We start from the raw sequence: 20,472 nt of genomic DNA on the forward strand, positions 1-20,472 counted from the left end.
TTTGTTCAACAGAGTAAAATTCTGTGCAGTTTTTAAATTTAACGTTTGGTGTTCCCTTCAGGCATTTTTCCAGCACATTTAAAAGCCAGACGAAAGCTAGCAGCTTAGCTGCTAGTATATCATATTACATACATATATTATAAAACATTCAAAATATAAAATAATTATCATTGGACACATTGAATAAATAGTAGTTTCCCACAATTTAAACTTATCATTATATAAAACACAGTGGACAAAACCATTGTGTCTTTATGCATAAATTATAAATTTCTGTGTGGTAGGGAAAAATATAGAAGTATCTAATTTTCCACGATACACGGAATTATATGAATACTGATATGTATGCTTTACATGAAATTTTGAAATTCATAAGATTTTTGGAGTAAGTCATCCAAAAAGTTGTGCTATTTTTTTTAAATTTCTTTCAAAAAAGTCATTATGTTTATTCATAAAGAAGAAGTTATTGAGGTGCTGTTTGACAATCTCTAAAGAAGTGAACTCTAGACCAACGGTTCTCATCCTTTTGACTAACGCATACCACCTAAACAAAAACTGAAAAACTTTAGTACCACCATTACATTTTACAATCTTTATTTCTCAGTTTCTCAATAAAAATATTTTGCAATTTGCGCAACTTATTGGTTATTTGTATTAAACATGCACACGTAAAAAATATTAGATTGAAAATTTTTTCCCAAATTAATTATACAATTTAAGTTATAATAATACTTTAAATTCAAAAATTTAGTGTGAAATTTGGGACTTTTAAGAAAAATCACTTTCCTTATTTCTGGTATTATTTCATTTAATTTTAACCATAAATTAGGACCCACTTTTAATTTTGCCCTGTATTTAATTTTTAAATGTGACATGGAAGAAAATTCTTGTTCACACAAACAGGTTTGCAAAAAGGCAATAAAAGTTTAATAGCTTTATTTGAAATACCTTTAAATTCTTTTTTTTTTTTTTTTTCCACCCAAAAGTTAACAAGTGTGTTATTTTTGAAATCTTCAGTCACAGGAAATTTCCATCAATTATTCTTTTCTTCACGAGTTTTTGAATTGAATAGTTAAAAATACTTTCTTTCTTTGCATACCACCTATTTTTCTCTTTACCACCAGTGGCATGCATTCCACCGGTTGAGAATCACTACTCTAGACAATTTTGAAGTGACTTGAAGAGACAAAAATCCAGGAAGGCAAGATCTAGAGAATATGGAGCTGGCTCAAAACATCTCAGTCATACTCAATAAGTCTTTATCTGATATTCATTGAAATGCGGGGGCAAGCATTATCATGACGCAAGACAACACCTCGAAGATTGGTCAGTTCTCAGCATTTTGTTCTGATTTTTGCTTTTAAAACTGACATTTGAGAACATATTTTTCTGACTGGATTATTTAATTTGATGGCAACATTTCATGCTTTACATTTCCTTTGCAGTCCCACCATACATGAAGTATTACTTTTTGGGAGATGTAGCTCCCCTCAATATTATTAAAAAAGATGCCTTAACCCATGACCTTTTTCTTGTAACATTGTTTCATAGCATTCATTTCTCATCTGCAGTAATGAAATGTTTCAAAAAATTTTCCAGTAAAGAATCATAAAAAAACACAAGCAAACATATATTGCCTTATTAAAATATAGGTTATCCATACATCGTAGCAGCTTACATTCCCGAGCTTATTCAAATGATTGTGTACTGCATTTTTTGGACTATTTATTCTTTCAGATAGGTCCTGAATTGTATAATGTGGAATTTCAGTGATTTAATAGATCTTTGTTTATAGGAGGATGGTCATCAACAATATCTTCAAGGCTAACTTAAGCATAGACTTAAACTTCTCATATCCCTTTTGAACTTTTCCCATATATAACCCAAATTTTGCAAGCAGTTTGACAGATGTTCCCCCCCCCCCACGTTTTTTAAAATAAAACAACATAATATGATGAAAATGAACTTTTGGATTCTCCATTCCTAGCACTGCATGCAAACCAAAATTATGCCACAACCAATGCATGAAATATGCAACATGAATAGAAAAGACTGTATTTAAATATCCAGTTTCGATTAAGGTTACTGCTTGTTAGCAGTAACAAGATAATCAGAAGGAAACATGCTTCAATTTGAAAATGGTCAGATGACTCAATATACTGCAGCTAAAATGCAAAATTTACAGGATACTAAACTACAATCGAACATACAGATATAACTTATAAAACTGAAGAAAATTATGTGCGAGAAAACTGCATAAAATATTAACCTCAAACAAAACATTTTATACTAAAATAGTCTAAAACAGCATTTCTTGACTGGTGGTACACAAAAGGAAAATAGGTGGTACTCAAAGAATCAAAGTATCTTTAACTATTAAATTTAAAAATCTCGTGAAGAAAAGAAAAATTGATAGAAATTTCCAGTAAACGAACTCTAACTGAAGATTTCAAAATTAACACACTTCTTAACATTTTGCTGAACCCCAAAAAAGAATTTAAAGGTGTTTTAAATAAAGCTATTAAATTTTTATTGTCTTTTTGCCTAATCTATTTATGTGAACAAGTATTTTCTTCCATGTTTTATTTGAAAAATTAATATAGAACAAAATTAAAATTGGATCCTAATTTAAGGTTAAAGTTAAGTGAAATAAGAAAGAACAGACATACAGAAATTGATCCGTCTTAAACAGGCCCAAATTTTACACTAAATTTTCGAATTAAAGTATTATAGTTTAAATGGTAACCAATTTTTAATTTAATATTTTTTATGGTTGCACATTTAATATAGCCAATAGGTTGTGCAAATGGCGAAATATATATATATATATTAATATTTCTGTTGAGAAATTGAAAAAATAATCATTCTAAAATGTAGTGATGGTACTAAAAGTTTTTGATTTTTGTTGAGATTGTGCGCCTTAGTCAAAATGTTAAGAACCAATGGCCTAAACACAAGAACACACATACCAAGATATAAATACAACACACACATATACACAAAAAATATGCTTTAAAATAATTATTTTAATATCACGATTAATATCTGCTTGCATAAATTCCCAATAAGTTCTCATAAATGTAATTTAAGAATATAATCACTTACTTTTGACACATATTCAAAAATGTCTCCAATAATTCTCATAGAATGGTCAGGAGGGTAAATGTATGTATTTCGAACCATAAATTCCTTGAGGATATCATTCTGTATCGTTCCAGAAAGTAACTCCTTCTTAACACCCTAAAATTCATTATATTTTAAAAATATAAAAATATTACTCTTCATCAAATTCTGCAAGGTATTAATAAAAGAAGTATTTTAAATTGCTAAACTACCTGCTCTTCACCAGCTACAATAAACATTGCTAGTACAGGAATAACAGCTCCATTCATTGTCATAGAAACTGATATCTTGTCCAAAGGAATTCCATCAAAGAGTGTTTTCATGTCTTCCACAGAATCCACTGCAACTCCGGCCATACCAACATCTCCTAAAACTCTGCTGTTGTCAGAATCATATCCGCAATGAGTAGCAAGATCGAATGCAACTGAGAGTCCTTGCTGGCCCATTTTTATGTTTTCTTTGTAAAAGGCATTACTCTCCTCAACAGTACTAAACCCAGAATACTGTTAAAGAAACATGAAGTCAACGTCAGACAAATATTTATTATATTAATTTTGCAGAATAGAAATATTAAAGAAACTTCATTTTGTCTATCTATTTTTCATTTTAACCTCTAGTGAAACGTTGAAAACAAGTACTAATTTTTTTAAATGAAATTTTCATCTCTTCATTAAAACTCAAACTAGCACATAATTTAAAAATATCTTCAGTACCTGATGATACTGTTAAGGATTTTGTATATATGTAAATACTTTTAGTGAAATTATATGTGAAGTTATAGTATTTTTTTTTTTTTTTTGTATAATGTAACGTGAAATGGTTGAAAGAGATGAAGCTCTGCAGAAAAAATAAAGTTACAGGACCACGTTTATTTAACACTGAGGTAAATGCTATCTCGCTACATTGGGAAGATATCGGCAAGTTGACGACTAATTTCTGTCGCTGAATTAGGTAAGAAATAGCAAAACCTGGCAACCATTTCTTGACATTTTTGTCCTGACTGTGTAACTGTAACTAGTACAGTAACTGAATGACTGTACATGATCACAATATATGTACCTGTAACCATATCCAGCCCTTATGTGTAAATTTAACTGCATATGCCTTCCAGTAATTTCAAGAAGGTACTAGAGATTTCTCGGTGGCCAGGAGAAAACCATATAAGCCCGAAGAGTGCATCTGCTCTAAATTGTTTAACCCCTTCGCGCCGACTGTCACGTATGCATGCCAGCAACGAATGCACTTATCTACCGGCCGACACGCAGGCGTGCCAGAGCACTGTTGCGTTTTCTACCGAATGTCACGTATTTGTGCCAGGACCTTGGAACGTTTTTCAAACTATAATTTCTGCCACAAGATGGCACTGTATGCCCATATGGTTTCAGATACATGTACATTAGACTTTCTACTCGAAATGAGAGAAGCATGACTCACATACACGTGTTTTTGATTATATAAACAAACGGGGAACTAAATGTTTCCGAATGGCGTGATTTATGACGTCTCTTTAAATCGCACTTTATTCGCACGTAGTAGTTGTTTATTGTAAGTAGAAGTTTTATATGCGCTAAAGTGTTGAGTATTTCGGTTTACAGTTCAGTTTTTAGAAAATAATAAGATCTTGTTAGACGTGAATTCTTTCTGTTTTTACCGTTTCAATGTCGAAGCGTCGAAAATGTTTAACAGAGCATGAAATAGCAGAAATGATGCAAAATATTTCAGATATTGATTCTGAAAGATTAACCGAAAGACATTTTCCAAAACTTTGTTCAGAAGAGACTGATAAGAAAATGAGACGACGATGCTTCGTTTGTTCACATTCCCGGAAAAATCCTCCAAAACGGCAAATGAGTTATTACTAGTTCAAGAAATGTAATGTAGGACTGTGTGTAGATCCCTGTTTTAAAATTTTTCATACAAAAAGAGAATTTTAAGTAATATATTTAGTTTTCAGATGTATAATGTTAAAAATCATAAAATGGTGAGTAATTAAAATAAAATGTGTAAAATATGCATTTAGACAAGAAATAAGGTAATTAAAGTATATATATAAAAATATCTATAAAGCATAAGCCATTTAAATACTCTATAGAGCATTATTAAACAATGCGTTGATACTTCGGAAATTTAATGGATTTAGGCTTAGTAGCAAAAAAGCCCCAGGCCCTGGAGAGACGCTCGCTGAAGACACTGCCGGCCTCCGCGATAAGCGCGCGTTTTCGCTAGCCGGCTCGAAGGGGTTAAAGCATTGAATAAAGAGTATTGAAAGATCTCTGTGTGAGCTTCACCTTTTAAATACGCTTTGTATTATGTTGTGATTAACATTTTTAACATTTTCAACTGTAACTGCTCATTGTAACCCCTGATATTGAAAAGAGCTCTAAGAATATTTTTGTGGAAAATTCCAGAACTGTAAAGTGTTTCTTTTGGTAAAATTAATTTTATCAGGCTATCATCGATTCTGTATACGCTCAATATACATTGATGGATGTCAAAATTGCAACACCAGGAAGGAATGATCTGAGAAATGTCAAAATCACATGAAAGGAAGAAGAGGTTGCGATATGCAAATGATTAGTATTTCAGTGCATTTAAACGATGCAGGAGGGAGAAACGACGTCTGAAGCACTGCATAAAAGAAAAGTCGTGTAGCGGATTTCTCGTTTGGAAAACACTTTGTAAGATCAGAGTTTGCTCAGAATATTGCGTTATTCCTCAAATAATAATAAGAAATGCTTACCAGGAAGTGTCAGAATTCGATAGATGCAGGAGTGTGGATTATCATTCTGTGACATCACCCGTCACACTGGTTGATATCCAACCACTGTCATGCGAATATGGATTCAATGGATTGCTGAGGATCATACTGAATCGCATGCAGGGTCTCAATGCCCTCCCATGACTAACGCCCGAGAGGACAGATATATTGTGAGGTCAGGACTACATAACCATACAACCATATCATGGGCCATTGGTCAGAAAATGGGCAAGTTTGCGGCATGCCCAGTATCAGCTCATACGGTTCACCGACGTTTGCAGCAGTGTGGACTATCAGCACTGCGACCATTATTTCAACATCCCTTGACAATGCAGCATAAAAAGAGACAACAACTCTGGTGTGCTGGATACAGGAGTGGCACAATGTCGTCTTTTCATACGAGTCCCAGTTTTGCGCAGGTCTGTGGAGACAATAGAGGAAATGACCGACTCTGACTCCTGGAATTTATTATGAAATGGAAAAACTGGCGTTAGTAATTTCTAAGAAACAGTATAGCTTCGGCAAGATCTTCCTTGTTGGAGGGCCATAGATCCGATTTGATAAACTTCAGAGCTGAGAAGAGCCTTCCACACTTTCCAACTTGAGGAAGAGCTGTTACTGTTAGAACTACTTCTTTTAACTTTTCAGGATATATTTTTATAAGTTCTAAAAGAGGTGTCTTCTTGCAAGTGCAATCATATTATCCATATTTCTTGAAAGGCCGTGTAGAAATCTCCTTTGTATTTTTTCATTTTTACATCTTGGTTCTTTATTTTCATTCGCTTTGCCTTAGCCTTTTCGATATTATCCAAAATTATTACTCAAAATCTAATTCATCCCTAGAAGAAGACAATAGAGACTCAATTGCAATGTCTGCAGTTTGACTGTCCTGATTCGAATTCTCCAATTTTTCTGAGAATAATTTCATTCTTAATGAAAAGTTCACAGATGGCTTTCTTTGCCTTTTTAATTTGTTCGCCATCCAAGAAAATTCGGTGTTTCGTATCTACATATATTGAACCCAGCAAGATCTCATTATCAAGCAAACTAGTTTCTCTTTTCTTTATTGAAGAACTGATTTGTTCTGCAATAAACCCTCCATTTCACAAAGAACAAACATCCCATTCTCGCCTCCTGTAAATTCTGCAGATTGCAGCTTTATTGAGGCTATATACTGTGTGGAAAGAAGAGTTTCCAATTCTGCAAGATCATTCCACAGTCTTTCTGTTCGTGAAACATTAGGGTTATCTACATCTTCTAAAAAGTTCTTAATTCTAAAAACCTCTTTATCATCAAATATGTACATTGCTTGATCAATAATTGCTCCTCTTCCTGCTCGCTTCCTAAGATTGGCATCAATTTCGGCAGTTCTTGCTGCTATTGCTGCTTACCTAAATTTACCAGCGAGATTTGTAACTAAATGAATCAGTTTAATCACTAATGGCAAATATCACATCCATCCTCCTCAGTTATATTTATTTATTAAAATGTCAATAAAACACAAAATAACTATTTATAAATATATACAGTTTAAAAATAAAAATAATAACTCAGCTTGCCATTAATTTTTTTCAATTCATTTTAATTTCATTTCAAATTCAAACTATCCAGGAAAAATTGGAGTCGGAGTCGACCAACTTTTTAGCGACTCCAGGTCCGACTCCTTTTACCCCAAAATCTACCCAACTCTGATTCCGACTCCACAGCCCTGGTTTTGCGTGCGCTATTCTGATGGCCGTACACGTGTCTGGAGGCTTTGAGGAGACCATACACATCACCTGCTCGCGTTCGATATTGGCATAGGGCCCAGCACCTGATGTGATGGTTTTCGCTGCCATTGAGTACACAACACGCACATCCCTAGTTCAGATTGAGAGTAATTTGAATGCTAATCGGTACATTTCTGACATCTTGGGTCCAATGATTGTACCTTATCTTCGAGGCCTGCCAAACGCTATCTTCCAACAAGATAATGCAAGACCACATGTTACCCGTCTTGTTCTGGCCTTCCTCTATACACAGGATATTCAATTGCTGCTCTGGTCTGCACGATTTCCCATTGAAAACATCTGGTCATTGATTGCTGAGAGAGTGGCCCACTACCCCTATTACTTACCCGTTACTTAATACAAAATAATATGAAGGTTAATCCGCATACCAAATTTGAATCAACATTAAACATTTTAAAACTTGCTGATGGATCTACGTATTCCAAATAATTTAAATAATCCTTTAATTTTTTGTAAATAGGTTACTGCGTACATACATATTCATATTAGAGTGAATTCACACAGAACACATGGCACCTTGATCAAATTTATTTTCCCAGAAGAAGAACTTTACACTTCTATACTTTCCACTCGTATAGCTTTTCTCAGTGTCAAAAAGGGCAATTAGTAGCTCCACTTCAAACTACTAAGTATGTTAAACACAATGCATTGCAAAGTGTATCTAAAAGGCGAAGCTCTCATGGAGATTCTTAATACATTGAAGTCAGTTCTTGATACTCTGAAGTCAATAAATTAAAAACTGAGAGTTATGCCCTCTCTCATTTTATATAGATTTCCCCTGGCCGGCGAGAAATCTCTAGTATTTTCTCCTTTTTGAAATTACTAGAATTAAACATGGTTAGAGTTACATACAGTCAGAAGTCTTTAATCCGGACTCGTCGGGACTTCGGCGATTCCGGATTATCGATTTTTCCAGATTATAGATCATCAGTTTAAATCTGGTAAGATGGCATGCAGAAGTTATAAAATTAAAAATATGAAACCGTAATTTATGAAATAAAGAACAATTATGATCTAAAGGATATCAAAATTTACAAAAAAAAAAAAAAAAAAGGGAGCTTAATATTTATTATTATTATTATTTTTTTTTTATTAAACATTTCTTTCAATGTAAGTTGTTTAAGTTGCTTTGTTTTATGTGATAATACTTTCTCTTTAATTCTATAAACAGACATAATTTCTTCTTCAGTTACAAAGTTCCGCTGGTCAAGTCCTATAATTGCTGTGTCGAGAATACCGACTAATTTGTCAATCGAAATTTTTTCGTTTTCAATAACCTCTGTGTCACTTTCTTCACTATTGGAAGCGAATTATAATGAGGAGGAATTTGATTTAAATTATCAAAGACGGAGTACATCGAGATAAAATACTACATTTAGTAAGGAATTATAAGACAAATAAAATAAAAACATCTGCCCTGAAGATAAGGATAGTGCTGACAGATCAACTTCCAATTCATTGCGCGCCGTGTCGTTTCCCTTCCCCCTCAGAGCAGCGTGAAATTGATAAACATATTTCAGAATGATTAGATAATCAAAGGATATGCCTTTATCCATTTTTTGCAGCAATTCCACTTTTGGTTTAATGGACTTCGAAACATACTTTCGCTTTGTAGATCCTTTACATATTACTAGTAAATATATATCGGAAATTCTATTTGACATAATCGAAAGTTCAAGCTTACTTTTATAAAATTGCTGTAACAGTCTGCAAAAAATAATAAGCCGGATCCAATTCGAAGATTAAGAAACAACGCAATCTGCGCCTGAATTAGATACGCAATCTGCGCCTGAATCTGTAATTACCTGAATTAGATAATTTCAGCTTAGCTTATACCGTCCGTTATACATTAAACGCGCTTGCGTAAACGTATTATGCGCATGTGCACACGCATATTCGCAGCCGTAAAGGTCTTACGCGCATGCGCAGAAAGTTTATAGATTTGAGGTCCGGATTATAGATCATTCCGGATTATGGGTGTCCGAATTAACGACTTTTGACCGTATAAGGACGGGATATTGTCACAATTACATATAGGATTCAATTATAGTTTTATCACGGAGAAGGCATGGATATTTGTAAATGTATAGTGTTGGTGCGGCATGGTGGCACTCTAAATATGCGGCGAGCCAAAAGTCCTCTCTTCTGAATTGGTGGATGGGGAGAGAGGTTTGAGACCCTCGGAACCCCCCCTGGGGTGCTCTCCATCAAAATTGGGGCTGGAACTGAACCAGATCACACTTGTCACCTGTTAGGTGCTCAAGACTGTTGCCAACCACAGGTGTGAACTAACGCTCCTTGCCACGAGGAATTTCGTGTGCTTGGGCTGACTACGTCAATTAAGTGTGCATAAGCAACAACAACAATTATAGTTTTACAGGAAACGGACAATGATCACCAAGTTTGGGAACTTTTGGCAATAGAAATTAGTAGCCAAAATCCATCACTAAAAACGTGGGGATATCTCACAAATTTAGCGAAGTAGCCATCAATGTTAGACAGTCTTGCCCCTGTAACCTTGTTTTTCTGGCATAGCTTTTCTTTTTCAAGTAATTCTTGTTACATTATACAAAAGATACTATAGTTTCATATATAATTTCATCAAAATTACTTACATATATACAAAATTTGTAACAATACATTTCTAAAAGATATACCTACTACATAATACAGTCAAAAGTCGTTAATCCAGACTCGTCGGGACTTCAGCGATTCCGGATTATCGATTTTTCCGGATTATAGATCATCAGTTTAAATCTTGTAGGATGGCATGCAGAAATTCTAAAATTAAAAATATGAAACCGTAATTTATGAAATAAAGAACAATTATGATCTAAAGGGTATCAAAATTTACAAAAAAAAAAAAAGCTTAATATTTATTTGTTTACTTTATTAAACATTTCTTTCAATGTAAGTTGTTTAAGTTGCTTCGTTTTATGTGATAATACTTTCTCTTTAATTCTATAAACAGACATAATTTCTTGTTCAGTTACAAAGTTTCGCTGTTCAAGTCCCGTTAATTGCTGTGCCGAGAATACCGACTAACTTGTCAATCGAAATTTTTTCGTTTTCACTAACCTCTCTGTCACATTCTTCATGTCTTTATCCATTTTTTGCAGCAATTCCACTTTTTGTTTGATGGACATCTGTTAGCATAAATTTAGGTATTTTGCATAATGAAACTCAAAAGGCATACGAAACGAACGTGCGCCAAGGTATATATTGGCGAGAGAAAGTAAAGCTCGTGTGCAATGCAGAATATTTCATTTTCACCCTAGCTACTTGTACCTGGCCAAAGGTCTAATCCAGTAGTACTTTCTTCTCTTTCAGGTACTATGGCAAAGTATATTCTTGTTTATTTTTCTTATTGCATAATATAGGTAAGCCTGATGATATTTAGTACTGATGATGATTCTCTGTAAGTTATTCTTTTGAATACTTCAATTTTAATGTCCGTGAACATTATTACTTTTTGTTTTGCTTAAGTTAAGCCAAATTATCCTATTAAATAAAGATTTCATAGTTAATCTTTTGACTTATGATTCTTTAATTCTGTGCTTGAGGAAACGTACTCATTACGCCTTCAGTGCTAATGCACAACCAACAACATCGAAACATACTTTCGTTTTGTACGATTCTTTGGGAGCTCCAGAATCGGAAATTCTATTTGACATAATCGAAAGTTCAAGTTTTACTTTTATAGTATTGCTCTTACAGTCTGCAAAAAATAATAAGCCGGATCCAATTCGAAGATTAAGGAACAACGCAATCATTAACATTAACTGAAATAGATAATTAAGATAATTTTAGCTTACACCGTCCGTTATACATTAAACGCGCAGGCGAAAACGTATTCTGCACTTGCACACACGCATATGTGCAGTAGTCAAGGTCTTATGCGCACGCGTGAAACACCTGTGCGCATGTGCCAACGCGGCGCATGCGCAGAAAGTTTTTAGCTTTGAGGTCTGGATTATAGATCATTCCGGATTATGGGTGTCCGAATTAACGACTTTGACTGTATGAAATTTTCTACATGTCCAAAAATTTTTCACAAATTTTTAACTTTTAAATAAATTAGAAGAAATACACAAACTTTCCTAGTTAAGTCCTACATTTAGAAAAAAAGAAAATAATTTAAGAAATTTCAAATATAAATCAAATTCAATTAACATTATACAAATAAAATTTGTAGTGCAATTTTTATAAAATACTGTTAACCTCTTTGTCATCTGCAACATGTCTAGCGCATTCAAGTGAAACTTTTGCAGGGCGGCTGCAACGCGCTTCAAGCATTCTTCTACGCTTAAAACACTTTGTAAATGTTTACTTGTTTGAGCTTTTATTCTTGTTTCTTCTAATACCTCCTAGAGAGCATCACTAATTAGGCATTCTATTTCTAATTGAATTTCCCCTGGGTATGATGAATATTCGCACCATTTTGCATAAGATACATGATAGTGGAAGATGCCTTCAACGTCTACTCAGAAGGAAAAAAAAAAAGAGAAAAAAAGAGGAGTTATGTCTTTTAGATTATAATGATAGATATTTATCTGATTAAGATAATGAGAGTGAATTACTCTCATCTTATTAATTTTCAATTACATCATTGGAAAATAAAGAAGAATGATATAATCTGGCTGATGCAAGAACATGGAACTGGATTTTGAATATGCTGCGAGTCCTGCCTAGATTTTCTTTCCTTGGAAAGCCCAAAATTACTTAAAATGGTTCTACAAAATGATCCTTCAAAGCTTGATTTTTTTAAAAATTATATTTTGATAAGGATCTGATAAATATTATCATCGAAGAAACGAATCGTCAACTGTTCATTAGCAGCAACATTCTAAAAGAAAATTCTCATGTACACAAGTGGAAAAATACAGATGAGGAAAAAATGAGGATATTTTCGAGTTTGATTTTATTTAATGCATTCTATAAAAACCACCAGTTAAATGGTACTGGTAAAAAAAAAAAAAAAAAAAAAAAAAAAAAAAAAAAAAAAAAAAAGAGAGACCATTTTTCTCCAAAGTTGTGACAGAAAAAAGATTCCCTTTTCTTATGAAATTTTTACATATTTTCAAACAATGAAGCCACTCCAAATAATGTTTAAAATCCAAAATAAAAAAAAATTGGAATATTGCAGAATACCTCAGGAAAAGATCTCTACTGTTTATATTCCTATAAGGGATATATGCATTGATGAAAGCTTACTTTTGTACAATGGCCCTCTAAGCTGAATCCGGTATTTATCTTTCAAACGTGCTGGATTTGGAATCAAATTTTTTGAACTGTGTGAATCAGATACTGGTTATGTTCAGAAATTTATCTTTTATACTGGAAAAAATACAGATCGAGGTGTTTAACCAGAAAATACATCTATGGGGGCAAAGGCAATATCATCTTTAGCAAACCCACTACTACAAAAATGTTATTGCTTAACTTTAGATAATTTTTATAATAGTCTATACTTGTCAGACATATTACTAAAGAACAAAATTGATGTATTTGGCATCATAAAACCAAACAGGAAAGACATGTCTCCCTCACAGTCAGTGAAACTACAGAAATATGAGACAGTTTCTTTTCAAAGGGGAAAAGTTCTTGGGTACTTTTTCATTTTGCCGGTGCAGGCGATAAAGACGCCAATAATGGTCCAACTGATGCCAAACGGAATATCCTTCCTTTCACTCTTCATTTTCAAAACAAGTCGCAGCCATTTCTTATCAGATTAAATTGTTTCTTTCAATACTGGCATACAATTACGACGAATTTTGACCAGATATTTCGATTTTATGCCCTAAGGCCATTCGCGGGCGGTAATTAAACCAATTAGGATGCAATCACACCGCTCACCTGACGGTGAAAATACAGAAAAGGCAAAGTCAAGGGTTAAATTCATCAATTCTAATGAGAATGCACTAGCGAAGTAAAGCATTGCGGTTTTACACAATTTCTGAGTAAGCTATTGGTACGAATCAAAATAATTCTTGCATTTAAACTTGTATTCCAAATTAAGATTTAACTTGAAATTAATGTAGATAATTACCGAGAGATTTTTGTAGCGTAGTTTACGTGAGATGAGATCACATGATATAAACCGGGGAATCAGGATGTTGTACCATGAAAACATAGTAAATTTTTAAATTAATGTCTTTTTACAAAATTATTGTCTTTATTTATTGGCTTTTTTACAAAATTTTAAATGACATTAAAATGTTTATACCTTTAAAATAACAAATTCTTAGAATTAACATTTCTCAACATTTTTTATGTGTATACTGTAAGCATGCTTGCCAACCTATGACATTCAGAAACCAGGAGATTTTTTAAAGAAATCAGGAGATTTTTCACAATGTTAAAAAGACTTTTAGATAAAACTTATTTTTGTCTTCTTCTGAAAGTTCTTCCACTACTTTTATAGTTGCAGCTCCTATTACCAAATCTTCACCTTTCTTCTGATTTTCTATTTCACCATAAATCACATCATATATAGAATTACAATACAAAACACAGACTGGTTTTACAAACTTTGATAAAATGTCTTTAAACAGATCATAAATCATTGATTGCAAAACATGAATTAATGGAATTCTATTTTGTAGAACTGTGTTAAGAACATCGAATGATGGCAAAATGAATTGTAAAAAAAAAAGCAAAAAGCTTTGTTAAGTCTCAAAGAAAAAAAAAAAAAAAAAAACATAAATATTTGGCAATTCACAAGATAAACTTACAGTAAGCGAAAAATGTTTCGTGTGTTGAGCGATTTTTTTATTTTGAGAGAAATTTGTATCAGCTTTACGGTTATATTTTGCAGTATTATTTTGAGAACTGCCAGTTGAATTGCTGAATGGTGCAGAAATTTATTTTTCTCAAACCTATTTTTAACAATGGAAGTAGTAACTACATCTCCATTTACTTTAGGTATTATTAAGCCAAGTTCCATAAAAATTGTGAGAAATTTTAAGAATAAGAGAAAGTTGGGAGATATATTGTAAATCGGGTTGGTGGGAGAGCGGTAAAAAATTGGGAGTCTCCCGCCTAAATCGGGAGAGTTGGCAACTCTGTGTGTGTTGTTATGAAGTGGAAAGACGAAGAAGAATATATGTTTGATGAGTATAACTCGATGACTGATACTGACCATAATAACTCTTATTAACCATACTAACTCGATGATTGATGTTGAAATACGGAAAGGAACTGTATAAAAATGAATAATTTTAAAAGATTACAACAACAAAATAGGAGGATTGGACCACCTGGATCAGCTGCTAACAAATTATCCTGCTCTGAGAAATAAGCAGAATTGGGAAAATTGGGAGTCTCCCGCCTAAATCGGGAGAGTTGGCAACTCTGTGTGTGTTGTTATGAAGTGGAAAGACAAGAAGAATATATGTTTGATGAGTATAACTCGATGACTGATACTGACCATAATAACTCATATTAACCATACTAACTCGATGATTGATGTTGAAATACGGAAAGGAACTGTATAAAAATGAATAATTTTAAAAGATTACAACAACAAAATAGGAGGATTGGACCACCTGGATCAGCTGCTAACAAATTATCCTGCTCTGAGAAATAAGCAGAGATATTACTTAAAAATATTTTGACATTTATTACATATGGTGTGTTTAATGCATAGGATTTGTACAAGAAAAGTGGTGGCAAATTCGATCACTTGTCTTTCAGGCTTGATCTTGCAAACAAAATCATTGATAAATATTACAAGCTAACAACAAATTCACAGAAAGAGTGTCGTTTGAGCATGTGTGACATATCACCTCTTACCGAAGGGCACTTTATAAACCACATTCCACCTACTGCAAATCAGAAAGAACAAAGAAGATGTTTCATTGGTTGTAGAAAAACATTGTTAGGGAAAAAGTGTGTAAAGAAACGTGATACTATTGTAAAGAATGTGATGTAGGATTATGCATTACCCCATGTTTTAGAGTTTAACATACTGTGAAAAATTTATAAAGAAATGGAATTATCTATTCAAGAAAAATGTAAGTACAATTTGTATATATTTTTCAAAATAATAATCATGTTTTTATTTATAATTTTACTTAATATTCATTTACATTCATCCACTGTGAATGGATAGAAAGGGATATCTGTATAGAGAAAACAACACTATATATGTGGAGAAAACCAGAGGACCGAAAGGGTTATTGAGACTTTTGTAATTAGTGTCTATATGTAATTTCAAGCATAAATTGTTCTATGAAAGAAAAATTTGATTTTATTCAATGGAAAAAAGTTGCTTGGTATACTTAATGCATGTTAACGCAGCAATATCAAAAAAGTAACTATACATATTAAATCATTGCTATAATACCTGAATCATGCAATTTAAATTCTACCAATATATACAATGTAATTTATAAATCTGATGCAATGCTAGCAAAAATTCTTGTTTCAATAAATTAATAAAATATTATCTATTAATATAAAATAAAATCTCTTACCTGGCGTATAGTCCATGGCCTCTGAGAATACATGGTTGGATATGGCCCTCTCGTATAGGGATAGAAACCAGGCAACTCATCTTGTATATCTTTAGTATCTTCTTTAGTATAAAGAGGTTTCACCAGTATTCCCTAAATCAAAATATAAATAAATATTAAATACATAATAAATATACGATTAAAAATGATAAAATAACATAATAAATACTATAATAAAAACACATGATTTAGTTTTGTCTTGTACTTTAAAAGGTTAATGTTTAATATGTAATTTTTAATCCAAAAAATTTTCCCCCCAAAAAATTCAACAAAAAACCTGAAATATCATTTAATTCAAATGAAACTTCCATGTGAAAATATCTCAGGATAAAATATGCAAATTATAAGGAATCACAGTCCATTATCGAAATAACAATGCAAAGCATAAAAATCACATGATGATCAATGCCATCATTGTATATCACAGACAAATCATCATACAATGTCAAGAACAAATTAAAGGAAAAAAAAAAAACTGTGAAGCAGACTGCATATGTATAGATTCCTATGGCCTTTAAGAATGTCTGGATTTGGATTATTAAGATTAACAACAAAGCACTCAAAGGATAGTGATGCTTTTGTGGAAAATTTTCAAAGAAAACCCGATTCGTATTGATGTTATACAGAGACAAAATCATGACATTCTCATGCAATCAGCTATTTGCTAAAATATAAAGCTCTGTTAAGTTACCTGCATTCAGTAATTTTACCACTAAGCCACTTTAAGAACACCTGTACCTTACTGCAGTGTCAGTAAATGAGCAAGATTTGGGAAGACTACATCACTGGCCTGAAAGATGGTAACTGCAGCAGTCACCACATTATCATTCACTGTGTTAAGCCTCTAATACTGTCTAAGCTGTTACTTTGTATGCATTATCTTATTATTTAAAATAAAGGGTTACTCAAAACAATGTATGGTATTTTAAAAGACTGTAATAAATTTGCTTCTTAACGTAGAGTACCAGAATGGGTTTAAAAGAAAAGAAATATCTTCTTTTCCTCGTAGCCTGTTTTGAGTACGAAAGATGTGGTGGCACTGCAATTCCTACAGCAGTGGTCACTAAAAGCTTCTGAGCTACTGTACCAGTTTTAAATCCTACTGTAAGGTACCAACCAAAAGAACTACCAATTAAAAAAAATTACATTTGTTTATTGCCTATAAACTTACATTTCTAGTAAATATGAAATGACTTTTAATTAAACTGTATATAACAGAAAGAAACCAAAATTAAATTGTACATAAGAAAGAAATTGAACTGTAGCTGCTAATAAATAACAAATGTGATGACAGATTTTTTTTTATCACACTTATTAACTTTGATGAAAAGGATGGAACTCTTTTTTTTGCTATCAGCAAGTTTTTGGGGCTTGGGAGAGTAGGTAGTGGCTGCCATTCGAGCACAGTTATCCAAGTGTTCATCAGTGAGTCTATTTCTGTCATGTTTTTAAATTTCATACTGAAAAAGAAATCTCACACAGATATGTAGAGCTCCATATCGCCTTCATTTTGAGACAAACTTGGACCAAAATAGGTTATTTTTCTGTAGGAATAAAAGGCCAAATATTTTCAGAGCTTGAAGAAAGTGATTTTACACATATGTCTTCTTGAGAATCGATCAGTCCCAACTCCACTGCAGCATTATCTTCTTGACAATCAAAGTGTTCCATAATACAAGTACAGAACTCTTCAGCATTAATCTCTATAAAAAGCATTTTGACAAACAACTGAAATCTTGAAAGCATTTTTGGAATTCACTACTTTCTTATAAACTGATAGTTGCACAACACAGTAAACACACACATTTGTCCTTTACCTGGGAAAAGAAATAATTGGTTTCCCATTCCGAACGAAAGTGGTATGTTTTTCGTTTTTTCCTTGAACTTGCCATCATTAGAACAAGCCTAGCTCAGTACCAATGCATTAAACGCATCCAAGTTAGCAAATGTCTAATTTGCTACGAACATAACGTGCACAACAACGTGCATAACGTGCAACCGAACATAACGTACACGAAAAACATAACGTGCACAACCTCACGCATATGCAATCAACCATGAGATGAGGCTGACAATGGCAGTTGTGTGGGAGAAACAAGCAGTTGTCAGCATCAACATAGTGGAGGAATCAAGGCTAGCCAACCGGAGTGTTAACGCGACCATCCGAAAATGTCCCTGCGAGTAGCTTGCGATCGACAATTTGGGGATCACTGCCCTAGAGCAGAAAATAGTGTCTCAGGAAGGAAAGGCATTTTGTTGTTTGCAGTATGCAAATTTAAAATATGTAATTTTGGTCCAACATGTATTTTGTAGATGATTTAGAAAAGATAGTCCAACTGACAAAAGCATTCGAAAATGGTGTCACCATTAGAAGAAGGAGGCTGTCAGGTAAAAGCACACAGAGGCCAAATTGCAGTGAGGCAAAGATAATAATGGCATTTCTACACAGCCCAAAGAAATCAACTAATGAACATGCAGCTCAAATGTGAACAAGAGTATGGTTTATTTTCTTGCCTTGTATTCAGTGACGAGGCAACATTCCATACCAGTGGGAAAATTAACCAAATGTGTGAATTCTGTGGACAGAAAACCCTCATTGTACCATGGAGCATGAACGAGATTCGACTAAAGTGAATGTGTTTTATGCAATTTCAGAGACCAAATTGTACAGTCCATTCTTTTCCATGGAAGAGACAGTGAATGGCAACACATATTTTGATATGCTACAGATCTGGCTTTTCCCACAATGACAAGAAGCCTCAGATAGTTTTATCTTTCAGCAGGATGGTGCTTCTCCACACTAGAAGCTGAAAATGCATGAATTCTTCAACAATGTGATTCCTAACCATTGGATTTTCCGTGCCAGAACATATGACAATATATCCTTGGGCTTCCAGTCACTAGATATAACCCTATGTGACTTTTTCTTCTGGCGGCTATGTGAAAAACAAAGTATACATGTCACCACTGCCGTGCATCATAAAAGAAAAGTAATTAAGTTGTCCTTTCCTTTAAAATCTGTTCTGGTAAATATTTGTTTGTACCTGACATTATTCTAGTATGTTAAAATACCGTACATCACTTTGAATAATCCCGCACAATAACAGCTTATTTATCCAAAAGGCTAGGAAAATGCCAATTACTAAATAAGTGACAATTCCAGATAGTTGAATGGGGAAAAAAAAAAAAAAAAAAAAAAAGATGCAGCTCATGGAAACTAAATGAATGAAAGAAATTTCTAATCCAAAATTAGGAAACAAAAATAGCTTATTTGTTGATATCAGTTTGAATAGAAAAAGCCTGCCTTTAATATTACATTAAAAAAGAAAAAAAAAAATCTGATGTAAAAGATAACATACTTTTATGGTCGTTACATTAGTACAACATTGTACGACATTCTAATGACATTTGCATGACATATTTTTGTAGGCTTTACATACAAAAGTAAAACATCTTATCCGATTATGAAATCTCATTAACCAGAAAAACTGATAAAGTTCCACCAGACTTGTGCCAGTCATTCTGGCAGAAGTCTGAGAGAACTGATCACTTTTTGTTTAGTACGATAATCTAGAGATCCAAGTTACGAATGTAGCATATAAAAAATTCAATCGCTTGTCATAATTTTTCACACTGCATTGCACTGTCTATCCATTTTCAAATAAAGCTGCACATTGTGTCCATTAATGCACACTTTTCTTGATGTCAGGATCCCGTAATTTGTAAATACTCCATCTCATGCTGTTATATTTAGGTTAAGTCTCAAATTCTACTAATTCTTTCATTTTATTTTATTTTTTTTTCCAAAATGCAAGGGAGAAATATAAATAGCTGTCAAATAATGTTCTTCTTCAGAAAAACTAAACTGGCTTAGCAGATGCTAAATGTGGCTTAGCAGATGCTAAATGTTGTAGCAGATGCACACTGTTTACCAACAGGTTTTGCTTATTCTCAGTTATTACATGTTTTACGATTGCTTTTCAAATCTACTATTTCCTTAAATTTTCACTAAAAATAATTCTAAAATTTTAAACTATTCCAGCCAGCTGAATGTCAGGGCTTTTATAATGCCTTATTTTCTTAGTGAAGAATTAAAAGGCAAATGCAGTCAGAACTAAGTAAAAGGTTACAGACCGACATGCTAAAACAACTTTTAACATATTGACTACCATGCACATTTTATGTGGTTTGCCCATGGTTTTCACAGATGACCAAACTGCTTCATTAGCTGGACCTGAAATAAACGGTTTGAGCAAGATCCCCCCCTCTTTTATTGATTTCTTTA

At 33.1% G+C, this 20,472-nt stretch overlaps 1 protein-coding gene across 2 annotated transcripts in view; it reads right to left on the reverse strand.

The window, feature by feature from the left end:
* Nucleotides 1–20,472, reverse strand: part of LOC118193909 (methylmalonyl-CoA mutase, mitochondrial-like) — an 86,855-nt gene that overhangs the window by 53,379 nt on the left and 13,004 nt on the right. The window contains exons 3-5 of one of the 2 annotated variants that reach the window (XM_035365068.2): nucleotides 16,149–16,280; nucleotides 3,336–3,626; nucleotides 3,106–3,240 (exon numbers count right to left, since the gene is read on the reverse strand). In XM_035365068.2, the coding sequence (XP_035220959.1) occupies nucleotides 3,106–3,240; nucleotides 3,336–3,626; nucleotides 16,149–16,280 (558 nt within the window). Of the gene's footprint in view, nucleotides 1–3,105; nucleotides 3,241–3,335; nucleotides 3,627–10,332; nucleotides 10,352–16,148; nucleotides 16,281–20,472 lie in introns of those variants that run through there. The other variant, XM_085812216.1, reaches the window with a different exon arrangement.

This window comes from Stegodyphus dumicola, chromosome 2, assembly GCF_044657685.1.
Source record: "Stegodyphus dumicola isolate Sdum_Otavi_A_Nest chromosome 2, ASM4465768v1".
NCBI lineage: Eukaryota > Metazoa > Arthropoda > Arachnida > Araneae > Eresidae > Stegodyphus > Stegodyphus dumicola.